The sequence below is a fragment of the Astyanax mexicanus genome, chromosome 7 (assembly GCF_023375975.1).
Source record: "Astyanax mexicanus isolate ESR-SI-001 chromosome 7, AstMex3_surface, whole genome shotgun sequence".
Taxonomy (NCBI): Eukaryota; Metazoa; Chordata; class Actinopteri; order Characiformes; family Acestrorhamphidae; genus Astyanax; species Astyanax mexicanus.
Genome location: NC_064414.1, coordinates 41,183,390 through 41,201,363, shown reverse-complemented (window position 1 = coordinate 41,201,363; position 17,974 = coordinate 41,183,390). Strand labels below are relative to the sequence as shown.

The 17,974-nt window shown below is 38.5% G+C and overlaps 1 protein-coding gene across 1 annotated transcript in view; it reads right to left on the bottom strand.

Moving 5' to 3' along the window:
• Nucleotides 1-1,025: 1,025 nt before the first annotated feature.
• The window catches only part of btaf1 (BTAF1 RNA polymerase II, B-TFIID transcription factor-associated), a 32,363-nt gene continuing 15,414 nt past the window's right edge, over nucleotides 1,026-17,974 (bottom strand). Inside the window, exons 17-38 of the mRNA XM_022684614.2 lie at nucleotides 16,918-17,060; nucleotides 16,593-16,767; nucleotides 16,248-16,451; nucleotides 13,093-13,525; nucleotides 12,741-12,925; nucleotides 11,777-11,924; nucleotides 11,567-11,676; nucleotides 11,217-11,418; nucleotides 10,508-10,656; nucleotides 10,012-10,164; nucleotides 9,046-9,167; nucleotides 7,937-8,104; nucleotides 7,745-7,822; nucleotides 7,529-7,658; nucleotides 6,600-6,741; nucleotides 6,229-6,359; nucleotides 6,009-6,134; nucleotides 5,633-5,785; nucleotides 4,050-4,261; nucleotides 3,714-3,873; nucleotides 2,989-3,159; nucleotides 1,026-2,282 (exon numbers count right to left, since the gene is read on the bottom strand). Of these exons, the coding sequence (XP_022540335.2) occupies nucleotides 2,136-2,282; nucleotides 2,989-3,159; nucleotides 3,714-3,873; nucleotides 4,050-4,261; nucleotides 5,633-5,785; nucleotides 6,009-6,134; nucleotides 6,229-6,359; nucleotides 6,600-6,741; nucleotides 7,529-7,658; nucleotides 7,745-7,822; nucleotides 7,937-8,104; nucleotides 9,046-9,167; nucleotides 10,012-10,164; nucleotides 10,508-10,656; nucleotides 11,217-11,418; nucleotides 11,567-11,676; nucleotides 11,777-11,924; nucleotides 12,741-12,925; nucleotides 13,093-13,525; nucleotides 16,248-16,451; nucleotides 16,593-16,767; nucleotides 16,918-17,060 (3,642 nt within the window). The 3' untranslated portion in view covers nucleotides 1,026-2,135. The remainder of the gene's footprint in view (nucleotides 2,283-2,988; nucleotides 3,160-3,713; nucleotides 3,874-4,049; nucleotides 4,262-5,632; nucleotides 5,786-6,008; nucleotides 6,135-6,228; nucleotides 6,360-6,599; nucleotides 6,742-7,528; nucleotides 7,659-7,744; nucleotides 7,823-7,936; nucleotides 8,105-9,045; nucleotides 9,168-10,011; nucleotides 10,165-10,507; nucleotides 10,657-11,216; nucleotides 11,419-11,566; nucleotides 11,677-11,776; nucleotides 11,925-12,740; nucleotides 12,926-13,092; nucleotides 13,526-16,247; nucleotides 16,452-16,592; nucleotides 16,768-16,917; nucleotides 17,061-17,974) is intronic.

Here is a 17,974-nt window from a genome sequence, read left to right as displayed (position 1 = left end):
AACTCTTAACACAGAGTAAACTGAGCATCTCAAGTAGCTTGTTAAATAATTGGTACAATTAAGGTAAATGTTAAATCAGTTAATTGCGATATTGATATTAACATGAGGTCACGTCTCTCAGCACTAAATGCTAAGTAGCTTCATCACAATGCGGTCTAACAATGTTTCAGTTAGACACAGCGAAGGATATAGTACTAGAAAACTTTTACCCACACTGAGCCTGTGTGTGTAAAACTGGAGCTCGGTTCTATAGGAGTGTTCAGAGTTTATAACCCAACAGATTAGCAGCATTCCGGTGCCTCGGCAGGCTGCATTTCTCAGCTGCATTTCTCGAAAGGAAAAGAATTACAGCACCACAGGTTTTCCCTTAAAATGGCCTCTGGAGCAGAGCTTTGCAGTGGAACAGTGTTTTAAAAAGGGTTGTTTATATAAAGAAAAGAAAACGTACACTTAATAATTATCATGCTGCAATGTTAGCATGTGAAAGTCTCACCTAACATGACCACAAAGACTTTTTTAGACTGTTCCATGTGTGTGATCAGTAGGCTACTGAGAAGAAGTCTTTATAGGATAGTCCTATTGAGTATTAGTCGCGTCTTAGCTGTAACCAAGTTTTTGGAATGCAGATATTCTGTATTTTTTATTGCAGATAGATTTAGATATTCTTTTAATATATATTGTCAATTCACAACATCCTTGAAAATAGAACTTCTAAACTTCAGAGCAATGTGACAATGTGAACCTTCATATACACTGCATTTCCAAATTTCCAAAAAAAACACCTTAAACTGCAATTCTTTGGTATGTACGTGTGAATGAACATTAATCTGCAAAACAGATCAACCTTTTGTAGAAGAAAAGTGAGGCTCCAGCACTTCAGTTAAGTCTTGATAGCAGATGAGCAGAGTCTCTCCCTTTTTTATTATTTTTTTATTTGATGTATGCACTGCATTAAAACACGCCCTGCTTTGATTTCTCCAAAGCAGAACGACTTTTCCCTTGTTTCACTGAAGAACAGTCAGGCATCAAAGAAAGCTCATTAGAATTTATTAAAATTCTAGCAGCTTAATCAAAAGAAGGCAAATTACAGAAGTATTTACAAGTCCTTGCATTTTTCCTTTTTAAAACTACCCAACAAGGTTGTGTGAGCATCCTATGTCTGCCAGGTTGATGGTGCATAGGAGAACGGTCAGTGCCGTGCCCTTCTTGCACACGGTCAGAGATCATATTCACATTTTGTCTGTGCATTAGTGGAGTTCGGCAGAGGCTGCCTGGTTCTGGTCTCTCGTCTCTGAGCTAAAGTGGTGGGTGAGGGAACTAACCGACAGGCACTGTGCTTCAGAGGAAAGACTACTGCCTCCTAGTGGAGAAAGAGCTGAACTCTCCTCTCCCTTCTCTCTTTTTCTCCTTTTGTCCTTTCTAAAAAGCCTCTACTATGTCCCCTAGAGATCTACATACAAGGCTACGGAAGCCTTTTCAGTGCATTGGGGATCGCTAAAGATGGCTACACCATTCTACAAAAATAAATGAAATACAAAATCCTAAAGCTCGAATCTATTAAGATCAAATACTGATAGGTGATTCCACTTTGAGGTAAGCTTTAAGACTGTGACCAGGGAAAGGAAGGAAGGACAGTAGTGGATTATACTGATTAAATGCTCCCAACATCCCCGTCAGAAACACTACGCAGGAACTAGCTCCCACAGAACAGGCTGAGGCAAGTCACCATTAATGAGAGCTAATTCTTTACAAATCCTGGTCATCCTCAGTTTGGATGGAGCCTCGAATGAAGCTGGCAGTATGGTTGATTGGTTGGTTGATTGGTGGGTGGGTGGGTGTATGATATGAGGGTCACACGCATGGAGTGTATGAAGTCTCTTCACACAGCTGAAGCTCAAGCTGACTGGGCCAATCTGATGCTGTGGGAATAATAATAGTAATAATGGTCAAAATGTCTTTATATCCAGATCCAGAATGCCTTCGAAGCCTGGTTCTGAAATAAAAACCACCCACGTTATAGTCAGTAACAGGAAGAAAAAAAATAATGGTTTGCAGCAACCGTAGTAAAGAAGGTCGCAACAGGACTGAGACTGCAGACTGTGTGACTGCAGGTTGCCTCAGTAAGGTGAGCTGGGTTAGTGCAGTGAGAGCATAAAGCTGTCCAGGTCATATTCAGCCTCGTACTGCTGCTGGTCCCACAGGTCTCCCAGTCCGTCCAACACTGACTTCATACTGGCCTTTCCGGAGGAGGAGGCCACTTCACTCTTCTCTGCTTTGTCATCCTTCAAACACATGACAAAAGAGGAGCTGTTAGCCAGAACAATAGCATTGTACATTCAAATCTACTGAAATGAGTGGATCTTTATGCATTACTGTTGGAAAGCTAATGGGCGTCTATATGGGTGAGTATACACTGCAACAAAGATCTGATGTGTCTGTTGATATGGAGGAGCATACTGGCATTTAAGCATGAAAGCATGACCAAATACATGCATGGGGGTGTGTACACAGACAACAACAACACTGTGCCTGCGACGCATTAGCCTTTGCTATGCATGTCTATGCTCATACATACACATGGACGTCAGCAGTCCGCGTCACTGAACAATGTCTCTTGTGTAGAACAGTGAAGAACGCTGTCCCACTTCATTTAGTAACACAGGGCTCGTTTGTATATTTACATTAATATAAAATGGAAACATGTCTACAATAATAAACTCAGTATGTATTAAATTATAATAAAATTAAATAAGAGATGCAAACAGTGACCTTTTCAACACTGAGGCACAGTCATGCACATTTCGACATAGTCAATGTGCCTTTTGTTCATGGTATTAGAATGTTATGATGAAAGGCCCAATAGAAATGGTCCAAAGTCAACTTGAATAAAATGTAACATTTCTATGTTCTTTATGAAGGTCTTTTAAAAATATTGTCTTTACATATACAATACAAACGGGTTAAAATGAGTGTTATATGTGCACAAACCTTGTCCAGGGTGAAGAGGTTGAGCAGCTGGTCTGTGCCCATGCTCTGAAGACTGGAGTTGTCCTGGCTGATGACCGTGTTGGCTATACTCATCTTAAACTTCTGCAGACCCATGATCTTCTCCTCCAGAGTGCCCCGCGTGATCAGACGATACACGTTCACCACGCGTTTCTAAAACAAAAACTTAGTTTATTTGCAGCAGAGGGACCCACTTTTTACACGCTACGAAAAAAAAAACAAAAGCTGTTTAAATTAATGGATGTTGTTTAAATGTGTAAAAAGTACTGATATTTAGTGATTAAATATGTAACCTGCTGTGTTTGGGCACTTTTGAAGACAAACTAAGTTGAGTGTAATCTGTGTTAGTGAGCCATTGAACCCCATTTCATCTCCTATTGCACTTTGTGTAATGCGGTACTGTTACAAATAACGATTAGTCGACAATGAAGTTTGTAAGGAAGAAATTTGTGGTTTATGTAGTTAAATAAGGTAATTGCTGGTAAATGTATTTTTGCATCATTGCTTCCTAAACCACACACTTCCCCTCTTTATTTAGACACTAATGAATGAATATTGTATGAATGAATATTGTGCAATATGAGACAACCTTTTTTAGTGAGTAACCATCTTTCTACGCTTTGATGCATTTCATACAAACCTATATATTTCTTATTAATAATATTTAATTAGATTGACAAGTCGCCTCTGCTTCAGTTACTACACACCTGTCCTATTCTGTGAGCACGGTCCATGGCCTGCAGGTCTCTCATAGGGTTCCAGTCATGTTCCACAAACACCACAGTATCAGCTCCTGTGAGATTCAAGCCCAGGCCACCCACATGAGTGGTCAGTAGCAGCACATCTATAGATGGGTCGTTGTTGAACCTGAGTAAGAAAAACACAATAAAAAGGTCTCGTTAGTGAACAATGAAACCGGTCACTAAAGTCATTATTATTATTATTATTACAGGATTATTACAAAAAATATATAATAATAATAATAATAATAATAATAATAAAAAAGGTCTGATGTGTTGATCATGTGTGTATGTGTAATGCACCTAGATACGATGGAGTGTCGCAAGCCTGCAGGCACACTGCCATCCAGTCGGAGGTAGGTGACACTGGGCAGCTGTGGTTTTAGCAGGTCCTGCTCCACAATGTCCAACATGCTCTTCAGCTGGCAGAAGATCAGCACACGGTGCTGAGCCACCACAGCCTCCGTGCCTCCATCTGAAGATCCCGCAGAGCCCAGACCACAGTCCAGCAGTAACTACACAGAAAGAAGAGATGTAAACAGATATGAAGATAAATAAAAAATAATAATAATAATAATATTAATTTAACACAATTCCAGCTGGATTAGTATTCTTATAAGAGAAGCCTGCAGTTTCTGGCCATCAGCGAGACAAGTGATTTAAGTGATTGTAACAGGATGATTAGGCTCAGTAATTTACAGCTCAATCTGAACATTTTGTAGAACAAATCCTAGAAATAGACAGGGCCATGTGCTGTGCCTATTTTTTTTTCCTGTGTCTGTTACGATTACACATGCTGACGTGTACACTCAGCCCATCTGTTGGTAATTTGGAAAAACAATTTCTAAATCTGCCAGGCAAGTCAAGTTCCTTATGAATGACGAAGAGACAGATTAGAAAGGGGTGCGCCACATTGTATCGTACGCAATAATCACCAAAACACCCTGAAATATATTCATAGAAAGTAATATTTATTATATGGCCATATGGGCCATTAAAGTACAACTTTTCTAGCAAAAGGAGAATGAACACTGTTTCCCCATTTCTCATTAAATAAATGTAGAATATATCTGCCCAGTTTCTATTATTTTGTAAAATTTTGGATATATGAAGTGTATAAGTAGTATCATGGCATGTTGGATCATTGACTTCTGTTACAAATGTGGTGAAAATCTCAATTATTATGGTGCATAAAAAAAATACTTAAAAATTCAATGTTTTGTCATACCCCTGTAAATATCATTATTGAAAAATACCTCTGAAAAATTGCAATTATTTTTAGGCCACATGCAAAAAACTGTGATAAACGTAAATAGTCTCTTGAATACAGTTTTTTTTTTTTTTTGGTCATGCATAGAAACAGCACTAACAACTGCTTTTCAATTACTTAATAAAATAATGTTTATTCAAGTTTATTCAATATCTGCTGCACTTAATCCAATTAAACAGGATTAAATACACTCTTTGTAATAAACTCTGCATTTGAATATTTACTATATGCTCAACTGCATACTGTGTATTACAATATCAAACTCGTATACGATGAAACGCTGTCATTTTGCACTCCATGTGCAGATAATACCAACCCAGCTCAAATAGCTCTTTAGAGTAAAGTTGCTAGAAAATGATTAGAGCACATTATTGTGCTGCTATGCTGGAGTTGTAATAATGCTGTTGTTCTTCAGTATCAACAACTAATGTAAAAAGCTGAGATGTACTTCAGGACCAGATTTGCAAATATGTAAAATAAGTATCTGAAAGAAAAAAATATACAAATACCTTAATAACTGTTTTGAATGTTTTAAGATACCTAATGCTCATCATTAAGTATATTAACTGCATTTTAGCAGAAGAAAGAAAATAGCCAGTGGGGAAAAAAAGATTACCTGTTTGAGAGCAGAGAGTTTAGGGGCATGCTGAATGTCCCGCAGACTAGAGTGCTGGGAGGATAACTGTTCACTGATACGCTTGTGCTCAGGATGCTGAGGTGTCAGGACCAGTGCTGGATGGTTGCACAGCTTCCTTAGGTACTGCAGAGCCTAAAACATGAAACACAAAGTCCTGAAAATAAAGCTTATGTAGGTTCAGATTTCAGTGTGGTGCATTATATACACATCAATACATGACTGGTGCCATTCTCAATGCTTTGCTTAACTTAATGAGCAAAAGAGCAGCTATGCACTGAAAATCTATTCTAATGTTTTCATATTTTTATACCCTTCCCAAACAAATTCTACTGGATTCTGGACCCTGGCGACTGACCTGGAACACATGTCCAGTGGCCTTCAGTTTGGGTTTTTCCTCCTCCTCCTCCTTTACAGCTGTGGAGATCACGTCATCCACGCTCACCTTCGCCCGAGACTTAGCAAAGTCTTCATATAACTGAACCTACAGACAGACGAATTACAGAGAGAAGAATTACATTAATTACTCTGAATAACAGTACCATTAGCTTTTACTCCAGGTTAAGGTGTTTATGTACCTGTAGAGGACTCAGGTTGCAGTAGTAGTCTTGTATAATCTTGGGTGGCAGATCCTGGAGGACATCCTCCTTCATCCTTCTCAACAAGAAGGGTAGTACCTGCCGATGTAGCGCCTCCATAGCCAAAACCCCTGAAAGAGCCAGAGAGACACACTCAGTCACAACAGGGTACAACCCCTTTAAATAACAGACAGACCGATACTTAAACTGGCACGACCAGAAACAACCCACAGACATTAATCTCAAAAATACAGGAGAAAAAAGTAATCAACATAAATCAATCTTACATAAATCAAAGCCTTATCTAAAGGAAAAGAGATGAAGATTCATCTCTCATTTACAAACACAGGAAACAGCCACGGCAGCCCTACCTGCTTCCTGCTCCCGGGAGGAGCTCTTTGCATCGCGGCTGGCAAGGATTGGCTTCCCGTAGCGAGCAGCAAACTGTCGCTCTGTGCCCAGAAAGCCTGGCATCAGGAAGTCAAAGAGAGACCACAGCTCCAGAACATTATTCTAGAAAGAAAAGAACAGAGGAAGATTTTACATTTACTGCATTTAGCCGACACTCTAAGCCAGAGCGACTTACAAGGTTATTCTTATTACAGGAGGTGGGCTAGTATAGTGTTAGGAGTCTTGCCGACTAATCTGATGATTATTTTTTCGATTGGTGAACGATTATTTCTACCATGTCCTCAATCTCTAAAAACAATAGAAAAAGCTAAATATGAGGTTTAAAAGGCATTTAAAGTTGTAGATTTTGTTTAAACGTGGGACGTACTAAATTTAGTAAGAAAATATGTAATCTGTTGTGTCTGAGTTTAATTTAAATTGTGAGTGAGACATTTACCCAACTCCCATTGCGCTTCTGTCCCCATCACTTTATGTAATGCTGTACTTTTACAAATTAATGATTAGTCAACAAGGAAATTTGTAGTCGACAAATTTAAATAATCGACATTGTCGATTATATCGACTAATCGTTGCAGTCCTAATTGGTGTAGCACAGTTTTTAAGTCACCCAGGCCAGGAATTGAACCCCAGTCTCTCACAAAATGTAGTAGCCCACACCAAAAGCGTTATGACAATCCTTCTCTTCACCAGAATCCAACTTCCTTTCATATACACAAGCTTACTACACAGCAGATTATGGGCAACAAATAGCAAGCAACTAGTAATGCCAGTTGTTTCAGTTAATGACTTAACTATTAAGTATAAAGTATGAGAATGTATCTTAAGGGGAGTCAGATTCTAGCTGGGAAGCTCAGCAACAAATCAGAGGCATAAGGAATTCCTGACTTACCTGAATGGGTGTTCCTGACAAGATTACTCTATAGTTAGCAGCCAGCTGCTTGATGGCCTTGGAGAGCTTCGTCTTCCCATTCTTAATAACATGACCCTCATCGAGGATACAGTAATTGAATTTTATATTCCTGTTAACAGTAAGGAGAGATATTAGCCTCTTTTTGCAACATATGTAAAATATATACAATAAGTGCAAAAGTAAGAAAATGTTTACCTAAAAAAGTCAATGTCGTTCCGCACCACATCATATGAAGCTACTACAAGGTTGTGCTTTTTCACTTGGTGCTGTAATCTAGATGTAAAAGAAAAAAATGGCATTGGCTTTCTACATATGCAAAACTAAATTTTAACTCAAGTGCATTATGAGGAAAATCTAAAATGTTGGTTTCTAAGGTATCAGGCATACCGTGCTCTCTCTGTAGGGGGGCCTGTATAGTGCAGAGGGTTCAGGTACTCTTTAGTACAGAACTTGCCCACTTCATCCACCCAGTGGCCTGTCAGGGTAGGTGGGCATACCACTATAGAGGGCAAAGGACAAGAGTCTGCAGCCTTGGTCTTGGTATACTCCTGTGCCCTGCGCAAAATATAAAAAATAAAACATTAGCCGTCACAGAAGCTACCATTCAACATTTTCGTACTTAAGTATTGCGAATTTATTAAAAAATTTACTACAAGTACTGAAAGTAAAAGTACAATATTATTACAGAAATCAGTGGAAACTTCTGAGTAAAAGGCAGAACGTGAGCAGCGACGTGTTCTTATAACAGGGTTTGTACAGTCATGATAAAACTGGAAAAGTCATGGAATTTGAAAATAGTAATTTCCTGGCCTGGATAACTTTTTGAAAAATAAAAATACCCTGAAAGTTTTGGAAAAGTCATGGAAATTTGGTCTACAAATCTTTGTGTTTCCGTTTATCGATGGAGAAATACGTCAGCTCAGAGTTAATTCAGTAATTTAACCCTACACAATTGAGCTCTCAGGATCTGACATGCATTTTATTATTAAATAGTGTGTTAGATTCATTTTAGGTCTACTATAATCAACTTCAATTATAGTTTTAGTTGGAGTTTGGTTTTAGTTTTAAAGTTTTAAAAATTGTATGGTCAAGAAAATTTGCCTTGAAGGCATGGAAAACTCATAAAAAATACTAAAAATGTATTGGTTAAATAGTGTATGAACCCTGGTATAAGATCAACTTAATCTCTTGAGTCCCTCAGTGTTTAGGAGCTTCAGTAAAATTAACTTATCAAAAATATGTAGTGAAATAAAAGTGGAAGAATGGGGAAAAAAAAATCCTCCAGTAGGGTTCAGATACAGCATAAGGGATCCTTGAGGAACATAGTTGAAAACTACTGCATTAAGGTATGAACACAGTCTTTCAAATGTAGTTTACCAAATGCACTCAAATCCTCCAAGAAAAGACAAGGATAAAAAGGCTGATAAATTATTTTTAAAAATAAGGTAAATGTAACTTGTGTTTTGTGACTTGTGCTGTTTAATGATTGTGTATACCTGAGGTAGTGATCTCCAGCAAGAATGCAGATGGACTGCAGAGTTTTGCCCAAGCCCATGTCATCACAAAGGATACCATGCAGCTTGTACTTATTTAAGAATGCCAACCAGTTTACTCCATCCTACACAAACAAGAAAAAATATATGAACAACCAATCTTTAAAACTGCAAAAACTGTTTAAATGCTTCTTATTAATCTCCACAGGACTGAACACAATCACTGCAAGGACAAGCCCACTATCTTTAAAGGCCAGCAATTCTCTTCTCCTCTATTCTCTGCTCTTCTGACTGGACTTCTCCTTGAATGCTGGACATTTTCCAGGGCACATAAAAAAATAATCACACTTCATGTGTTTAGCTGGAATTTCACACTCCTGTGTAAAGAAAGCTGAATAACTGCTACACGGCCATCTAATTTCAGAGGCGGGTGGTTCTCTCTGAAGTGCATGGCTGCATTCCAGGATGAGACAGAAGCAAGGCAGTTACTTCATTTTCCAGCCTATTTGTTGGGTCTAAACACAATTTGTCGTCAGAACACACCCTTCTTCGGTCCCTGTTCATTTGAAGGCCAAAAGTTATTTGTGAGTTTGGCAGGAGAAACAGCTCGAGTGATGATGAAGAGGAGAAAAAGTGCTGAGTTGCCAGTGGTTTAATTAAAATGCCCTGAGAGCAGACAGAGGCCATACTTCATCCAGCACTCAGCATGCCACAGCAAGGGGAGGAGACCCGAGCCCAATCAGTTACTATGTAAACATGAGCAGTACGACACAGTAAGGGGCAGCTTTACATACACTCTCACACACACACAAACACTATGTACAAGAGGCTTTGGGCTTAGATATAATTATTTATATAATCTGCAAAGCTATAGCAATTATGCATCTCAAAGAATATAAAGAAGTTTAAACAGATATGATAAGAATCAGAAATTAAAAGAACACATTAATTAACAATTCAACTACATGCCTGCTGATATTTCCTGAGCTCTGCCTTGATGGGAACAGGGATTTTATAGTTCTCCAGCTTCCTGCCATCCAGTAGCTGTTCAAGAAAATGACGTTCTCTGGCCTTCTGGCGAATGAGGTCATCAGACATGCTGGGTGGGTCAGGGATTCCAGCCTGCAAATGACAATATTAAAAAGAATAAAACAAATGTTTCAACTATACAAATAACTGAAAAGCTAACAAGTGGGAAGAAGAGAGACCATTGGAAAACTATGTTTTACACTGGAAAAGAACTGAAATATAGGAGTTTGGTACAGAGAAACGACATACTCTAAATCGCCAAAGCAAAAGCCTCAAGTAGAACAGCTGTAGAAATAGGTCTAGGTACTGTTACAATTTATACACAACAAAAAAAATAAACTACACAAAACGTTTTATAGTACGTCAAATGGCTATAAGGAATGCTGAACATGTGACTTAACACAGCAGTACAAATCTGGGAGTGAACAGCACATACCTCCAGAGGGAGCAAGCGTATAAGAGTGGCAAAGCACTGGGTGGCCATAAAGCGCACGCTGTCGCTGGGGTCACTCATCCGGCCCAGCACTGGCACTACCAGCAGCACAATGTAGGGCACAATGTCTACATCAAGCTGCTCCATTACACCTGAGAAAAAGTGGTTAAGGACTAACAGTAGACACAGTCACCTGAAGGAAACCATGTTACATTAAAGCTTAAAAACGAAAACAGATACATCTGGAAAGTAAAGTGTGCTCCCTATGACCAATGGAAAATCGGTTTCATTAGAATTTAAGGGTTGTGAAGTAGAGCTTGACAATGACAATATATTTTTTACTGTATTGTAATAATTTTCTGTGATTAATGCTTACAGTGGATGATTAGTATATTTGTGGTGATTAATGTTGCTGATCAAATCATAAATGGCCACAGCAACCTAGCTAGTACCATACGTTAAGCCATTGGTTTTTGGGTTAAAATGTTGCTTATTGGATCATAAACAGCCACAGCAATTCAGGGAGAGTAGAGCATAAGCGAAGGGACCCATGTGTAAATCCAGATGTTAGATGCAGGATCTTCCTGCATAAATGTCACTTGTATTACAATGTTTTTCACCATATCGCCCAGCCAAAGAGATTTATCTCTGTTAACAGTATTAATGTGTTACATCGTAGTTCAAATCAGCTTAGCCCCAGTCTGAAGGATACAAGCCATGGCCTCAATAGCCCCTTCTTGTTTGGTGCAGTCGTCAATGGCCCCCAGCCATGGCAGTACCCGCTCCAGGAAAACATTCATTGTTTCCATGGTGGCGATTTTGCTGAGCACACCCACACATCGAGCAGCCATGTGGCGTACGGCTGTGTACGGGTGATGGAGGCAGGTGCACAGTAGAGGCAGCTGCTCCAACAGCTAGAGAGAGCGTGACAAACAGAACAGCATTACTTACAGTTAGCTACGTACATACATACATAATAAGCAATCTTTCAGTGTAAACCATATAAAAATGCCCCTAGAGGGCACTAGTGAGGGATATGAACATTTTTGTGCATGTTTGTACCAGAGGTATGAGCACTTGAGCCATGGCTCCTGCAGTGACCTCCAACACCTGTAGAGAGCAGACCAGCTCCTGAGCCACAGAGTCGCCTTTCTCCAAGAGTTGCCTGGAATCTACAACACACAATAGCGTGTAATGAATTTATCGAGTTACACGTCAACATTTCCCATACTATAGCCAGTATTTGTCCAACTATGTCTTAACATTGCTTACCCAGCGTTTCTGCCACAGCTTTCAGCGGGCCAATCATAGACTCCCAAAGGTAGGGCAAAGCCTTGGTGAGCTCTGACCCAAAGTGCTTGGCGACAGTCATCAGAGAGAACTCTGCTCCTCTTCTCTGGATGAGAATTGGCTTCTTACTCTGAAATTAAACAATACTCAATTAATGGGGTATTAAGTGTATTTTTCACTCTCTAAGTCGCACTTAAAACCCTTCTATTTTCCCAAAAATCATCAGTGCGTTTAATAATCTAGCATGCCTTATGTACGAATTTTATCAGTCATGTTGTAAAAAGCAGTAAAGTCACTCTAATTAAACGCCTGTATAACACTGTACTTTAGCAAAATTTCTCCAGCAGTATTAGCATTAGCTGCTAACCATTGTAAGCGCTACATCTATGGCCGTTCAGAGGTGAGCATTATCGGCTTATAGCCTGCAGCTAACCCCAGCTAGCACTGCTGGAGCAGCATTAGCATTACCCGCTTACCACAGTGCTAGCTCTTTTGCCGTACAGAGGGGAGTATATCGGACTGTAGAATGCAGGTTTATCATGTTAAAGCAAGATACATGGGATGAACCGCTAGCTAATATTGCCCTGGTTTATTGGAACACTCAGGGTTTGTCAGTGTAGCGCTGTCCGACGCTATTAGCCACTAACCGCAAACTAATATGCAATGCTATCTAACTTAACATTAGCCAGCTAATCAATCAACCTCCTTCATCTCTTTTCTCACTATCTTCTTCTATCAGTCATTTTAAATTAGAGGTTTTTTTTTTCATTGAGTTTTGAGTTTCAATTTCCTGGCATTTCATAAAAATTGGAGGCAGACAATTTTTTTGGACGCATGTATGCATGTAGCAGAACAACTATTACAATAATACTGATGGTGATATCAGTACCACCTTACTTTGAGTCAAGTTTGGTGCAACGGTGTCCAGTTTCAAAGGGATACTGACCTCATCTGAATCCACGGAGAGCGAGCTGCCTGCTGATAGGTCATTGGGGGGTGGTTTGGATAGTTTTGGGGTGGGACCTCTCTTGCTGGTGATTGCAAAAGCAGCCCTCTGATGGCGGTAGAGAGTGATGATGCCTTTTGTCTTGTTCACCATGTGGTGCATACCATCTTTCTCTGACATGCTGGCTAGAAGGGAGCAAAATAAAGATTCACAAACTATTAGGAAATAAGACCTTTTAAAATATGCCAGTTAAAATGAACAGCAAACACACAAACCCAGAAATTAAACTGAAGAAATGAAAAAACAGGAAGCAGCGTTTATTTCAACACTTCGGCTGTAATCATTTTCTCACCTTTGCCTCCTTCCTGTGTTGGTGGTGCGGGTGGCTGAACAGGGCAGCCTGCATTAGGTGTGAGCATGGGATCCACACACACCGAGCTGCACAGATTCTTTACGATCTTGGCATTGGGACATGGAGTGCGACCTGCGCACAACTGCAGCAGCTGGGCAATTTTGGAGGCAGCGTAGCCCTGCACCAGTGTGTTCTCCTCCTTCTTCACAGCCTCCATAAGGGGCCGGACCACCGGGTTTAGCTTCTCAGGGAGGGCTGCCAGGCTCACCACAGCACAGGCTGTGAAGGTGTGCACACGCAGGTGCAGCTGCTGCCACTCAGTATTCGTCTCCACTACGGTGGAACACGTCTGCTGCCTCTTACTGTCCAGTGGCTGGAACTGCCGGGACTTCAGGTTCAGAGATGCAGTGGCATCAGAAAAGATGGTGGTGACCTGAAAAAAAGAGTGAGAAAGTTAGAGAAGAAGAGCAAATACAGAAATAAAGTTCAGGTGGGTGGGTAGCTTTTACTTGGCATATTTTTTTCCCTAACAGATGGAGCATGACTGAAAATAAAATGGATACTGAAGTATGTTCTAGAATCAAAGATTTCCATCTGTTGCTACACATGCAGTAATGGTTGCTAGGATTTCAGTTTGATAGAAATAAGAGCACCCACTGGTCCATTAAGTCTCTAATGCAGCACTTGCCTTACACAGTAGTTTGTACTGAATCACAGCAGCACAGAAAGAACACAAAAAGCTTGGAAACACACGGATATGCCTATGTCATGGTATATGAATCAGTATTATATTTCATTAATTTTGTTCTGTAGCAATATAACTGGTACCAGAGCAGCTTGTCTATTCACACAGGATTTTAGCCAGATGCTACTGGTCACAATCATTGCCAACCACTGCTGGGTCCATTGAAATTAATGTCCAATCCATCTGGTACCCAACCTCACCCACAATGGGCTCCTTGCACTCACGGCTCTGACGCATTTCCGTTTTCAAATAATGCGGCTCGGACATTTCCGGTTGTATTGTTTACATTCGCCTGTATAGGCAAAACTTAATATTTTTACTAGAGAGAGGTCAAAATGAGTATCCAGCGTGAAGTTTTCAAGCCGTTTTCAGCACTGTTGTGTTCCTTTTTGCACGGCGTCGGCTAAGTTTTATGGAAACTTTAGGCTTTTATAGCTTCCCTGCTCAGAGTGATCTAATAAACAGTGGTTAATGAACATCAGTCGGCACCACTTTACCATTTCACCATATGAAAGGTCTGTAGCAAACATTTAATACCAGACTACCTGGTTAAACCAAAAACATCAGAAGCTTGGAGACGACAGGCAAAGCATGCAGTGCCACTGCTTTTTAAATGGAATAATTAACGTTACAGCACCCAGGCTCCACGTGTTTGGGAGAGGAGATCAGCTAAACGTACTTGCCTGAATGATCCACCAGCTAGCATGTCTATTATTATTATTATTATTATTATTATTATTATTATTATTATTATTATTATTATTATTATTATTATTGTAGCTAGCATTTGTATTTTTTACTTTTATTATAGCTAGCATTTTTTATAGCTAGAATGTATTATTATTATTATTATTATTATTATTATTATAGCTAGCATTATTTTTATAATTTAACTTTACTATCATTATTATAGTTACCATTATTATAGCTAGCATTTTTATTATTATTATAGCTAGCATTTGTATAAATATTTTAATGGTTATTATAGTTAGCATTATTATTATTATTATTATTATTATTGCTAGCACTTTTATTATTATTAATAATATTGCTAGCATTTGTATGATTCTTTTTGTAGTAATTATTATTTTTACTATCATTATTATAGTTACCATTATTATAGCTAGCATTTGTATAAATATTTAATGGTTATTATAGTTAGCATTATTATTATTATTATTATTATTATTATTATTATTATTATTGCTAGCACTTTTATTATTATTAATAATATTATCGCTAGCGTATGATTTTTTTTATAGTAATTATTATTTTTACTATCATTATTATTATATTTAGCAATATTATAGGTTGCATTTTTATTATTATTATAGCTAGCATTTGTCTAATTATTTTTATGATGATTATTATAGTTATTATTATTGTTATTATTACTAGCATTTTATTAAGACTTCCATTTGAAAACAGGAGAAACTAACAACTATCAGTAATGCACCTAGCAAGCTAGTTAGCTATACTAGCTAATGCTGAGCTGTGTGGGCTAACGTAAAATATAAGAAAAAAAAAATCTTCGTAGTGTGTAGGTATGAAGATGCATATAGTTTAAAGTCTTTCTCTAGCTTTCTAGTGGTAGGCTTTACTGGTCTCCTTGGCGTTGAGGTTAATTTTTAGAAGCTCTTGTAAACACCAGCTTAAAATACTGCCATAGCGAGTGTATTGGAAAAGCCAAACAGGAAACACTGGAGCAGCACTGATGAGAATGCGGAAGTAGTTGTGCAAAGAGCGCATTTAACACTTACAAGGATGCTTTATGATTAATTTACATGGTACTATTCACTTGGTTTTGGTAGAGCAACGTATGCAATTTGTCAACTTCATTGAGCTCTTAACAGCAAGCAAATTGTTAGGATTACACTTTTTAGTGCTGAAACACACTATATTGTCAAATGTGTTTGAGGATATAAGGCTTGGATGAAGCTGCTCAGGCACTGAAACCCATTCAATGAAGCTCTCTCAATGCTCTACTGTTCATGAGATTATCTGAAAACCAAAAAGTTTGGAGGTCTGTAGTGACTGTAGATTCTGCAGAAAATCAGTGACCGCACTATGCTCCCCAGAATACGCTGAGCTTACTCGGTCTACTTTACTTCACGTTGACAAAGCAAGTTGCTTTAGAGTGATTGAAAAGACAGCTCAATGATTTGAATGTGTGTGCAGATACTTTTGGCAACATAGTGCATGTCCATTATGTCCCTTGCGTCTAAAAATGTAATATAACAAAAGGTTGATGTACACAGCTAACGCAGTTATCACACCAGCATACGTGTTGGTAACATACAATCTGAGGTGAAATGACAAATTAAAAACATGATTCATGTGTGCATATTTTTAAAGAATTAAGAAAAAACAAATAAACTAGCTCAATATGAACGCCTTTTCAAGCACTGACCAGCTCGTTGGCCTGATCGATGGTGAAGACACTGCTGTTGATTCGCTCCCTCACGTCTATGTGGGCGTCGGCAAGTAGGCTGATAAGCTGCTTGCATTCGTTCTGCATGCGTGTGAAGGGGATGGCAATTTCATCATAATACAATTGCTCTGACAGGATGGCCAACAAACGAGGCTGAACCACACTTGACACGATTTCGCATTCCTGAGAGAGAGAACAAGAATGAGAAGAACAAAGAAAGTTAAACATTTTTGCAGAAAAATAAACTATAATATATTATATTACTTTCACCTCTACTGCTAAACAGGTTCAATTCCACAATACACCCAAATCTCTTTTACTCACATTCTGCACAAATGCCCACTCACAGAGCACCATGGCCACAGCAATGCGCTGCAGAGCCGACTTTGAGTTGAGGTGAAAGAGCAGCAGCTGGGCAAGAGACTCTGCCGGTCGGATTTCCTGAGTGGAGCTGTTTAACTGCGGGTCACAGATACACCTGCACAGTGCCCCCAGTAGTCTGGAAAGAGATTAAAGAGTCATAAAATTGAGAAGTCTTAAAGGAGAATAAAACATTGCTAAGCAGCATGATTAAATGAACCACACTTATGTACTATAAAAACAGCCAGCAATCAGTAAATCTTAAAATGCAAACAGAACATGTACACACTTGGCAGCCATGAGTCGAGCACGGGTCACTACATAGTCTCGTGTGCCCTGGTCCTCAGTGATTGTATCAGCTCCTCCAATATATTCCTGCACCGCCTCCTTCACCTGAGTCCCACCCTGTCGAGGCTTTCCGCTCGCCTTTTCCTGAAGCAACACACACAATATGAGCTCAGCACACACACTCTGCTCTGTCAGGTATAGTGGAAACACTTGAATGTCTATGAATGTCATGAGACTATATAGCATGACTATGCATTTGTAATGTATTATAGAACATGGTTTACATTTTTTAAATAATATTTATTCAGTAAAAAAAAAAAAAGAACAAACATTAAAGCCATGTTTAAGCATTATGAACTTTTGATGCATTATAAGCAGTGTTAATACATCAATACCAAGGAATTTACATACAGCATATATACTGCATTTTGATTAATAAAACATACTAAGCCATTCTACTTTTAGTTAGGACTTGGTGATATTGTTAAAAATAAATAAATCAATAGATACATAAAATCAATATCTATTTTTCAAACATTAGGAGTGATTATCGATTATGATTTAGATTTTTAGTTCTTACATAACATTTTTTGCAAACAGACAGCACCATGTGATGCACAAGCTATTTCCTTTACATTTCATTTCATTTTTTTTTATGAATAGTAAGCAGCCCTCTTCAACCTTACATGCAGTCTTTATATTAAACATGATGCAAACAATGTTCTTGTGTTTCAATTGTAAAATATGAAAAATCAATGCCACACTTAAATAAATAAAATAAATAAAATAAACAAAAATTAAAAAAGGTCTTTACAGGTTTAACAGACACACATTTAAAAATCGTATTTAAACAGTAATTTGACTAACCTCCAAGCCCTACTCTTAATCACGCATCATTTATAATTACTTTCAACACTACAAAAATACAGCTTATAATGCTTTATGCTTAGAACACAATAAACATGGCTATAAAAGTGTATGGAAATGAATGAATATTAATACGCTACTATATTGATAAATTATAAATGGATTATAATGTGTTACGAAAGTGTTAAAAA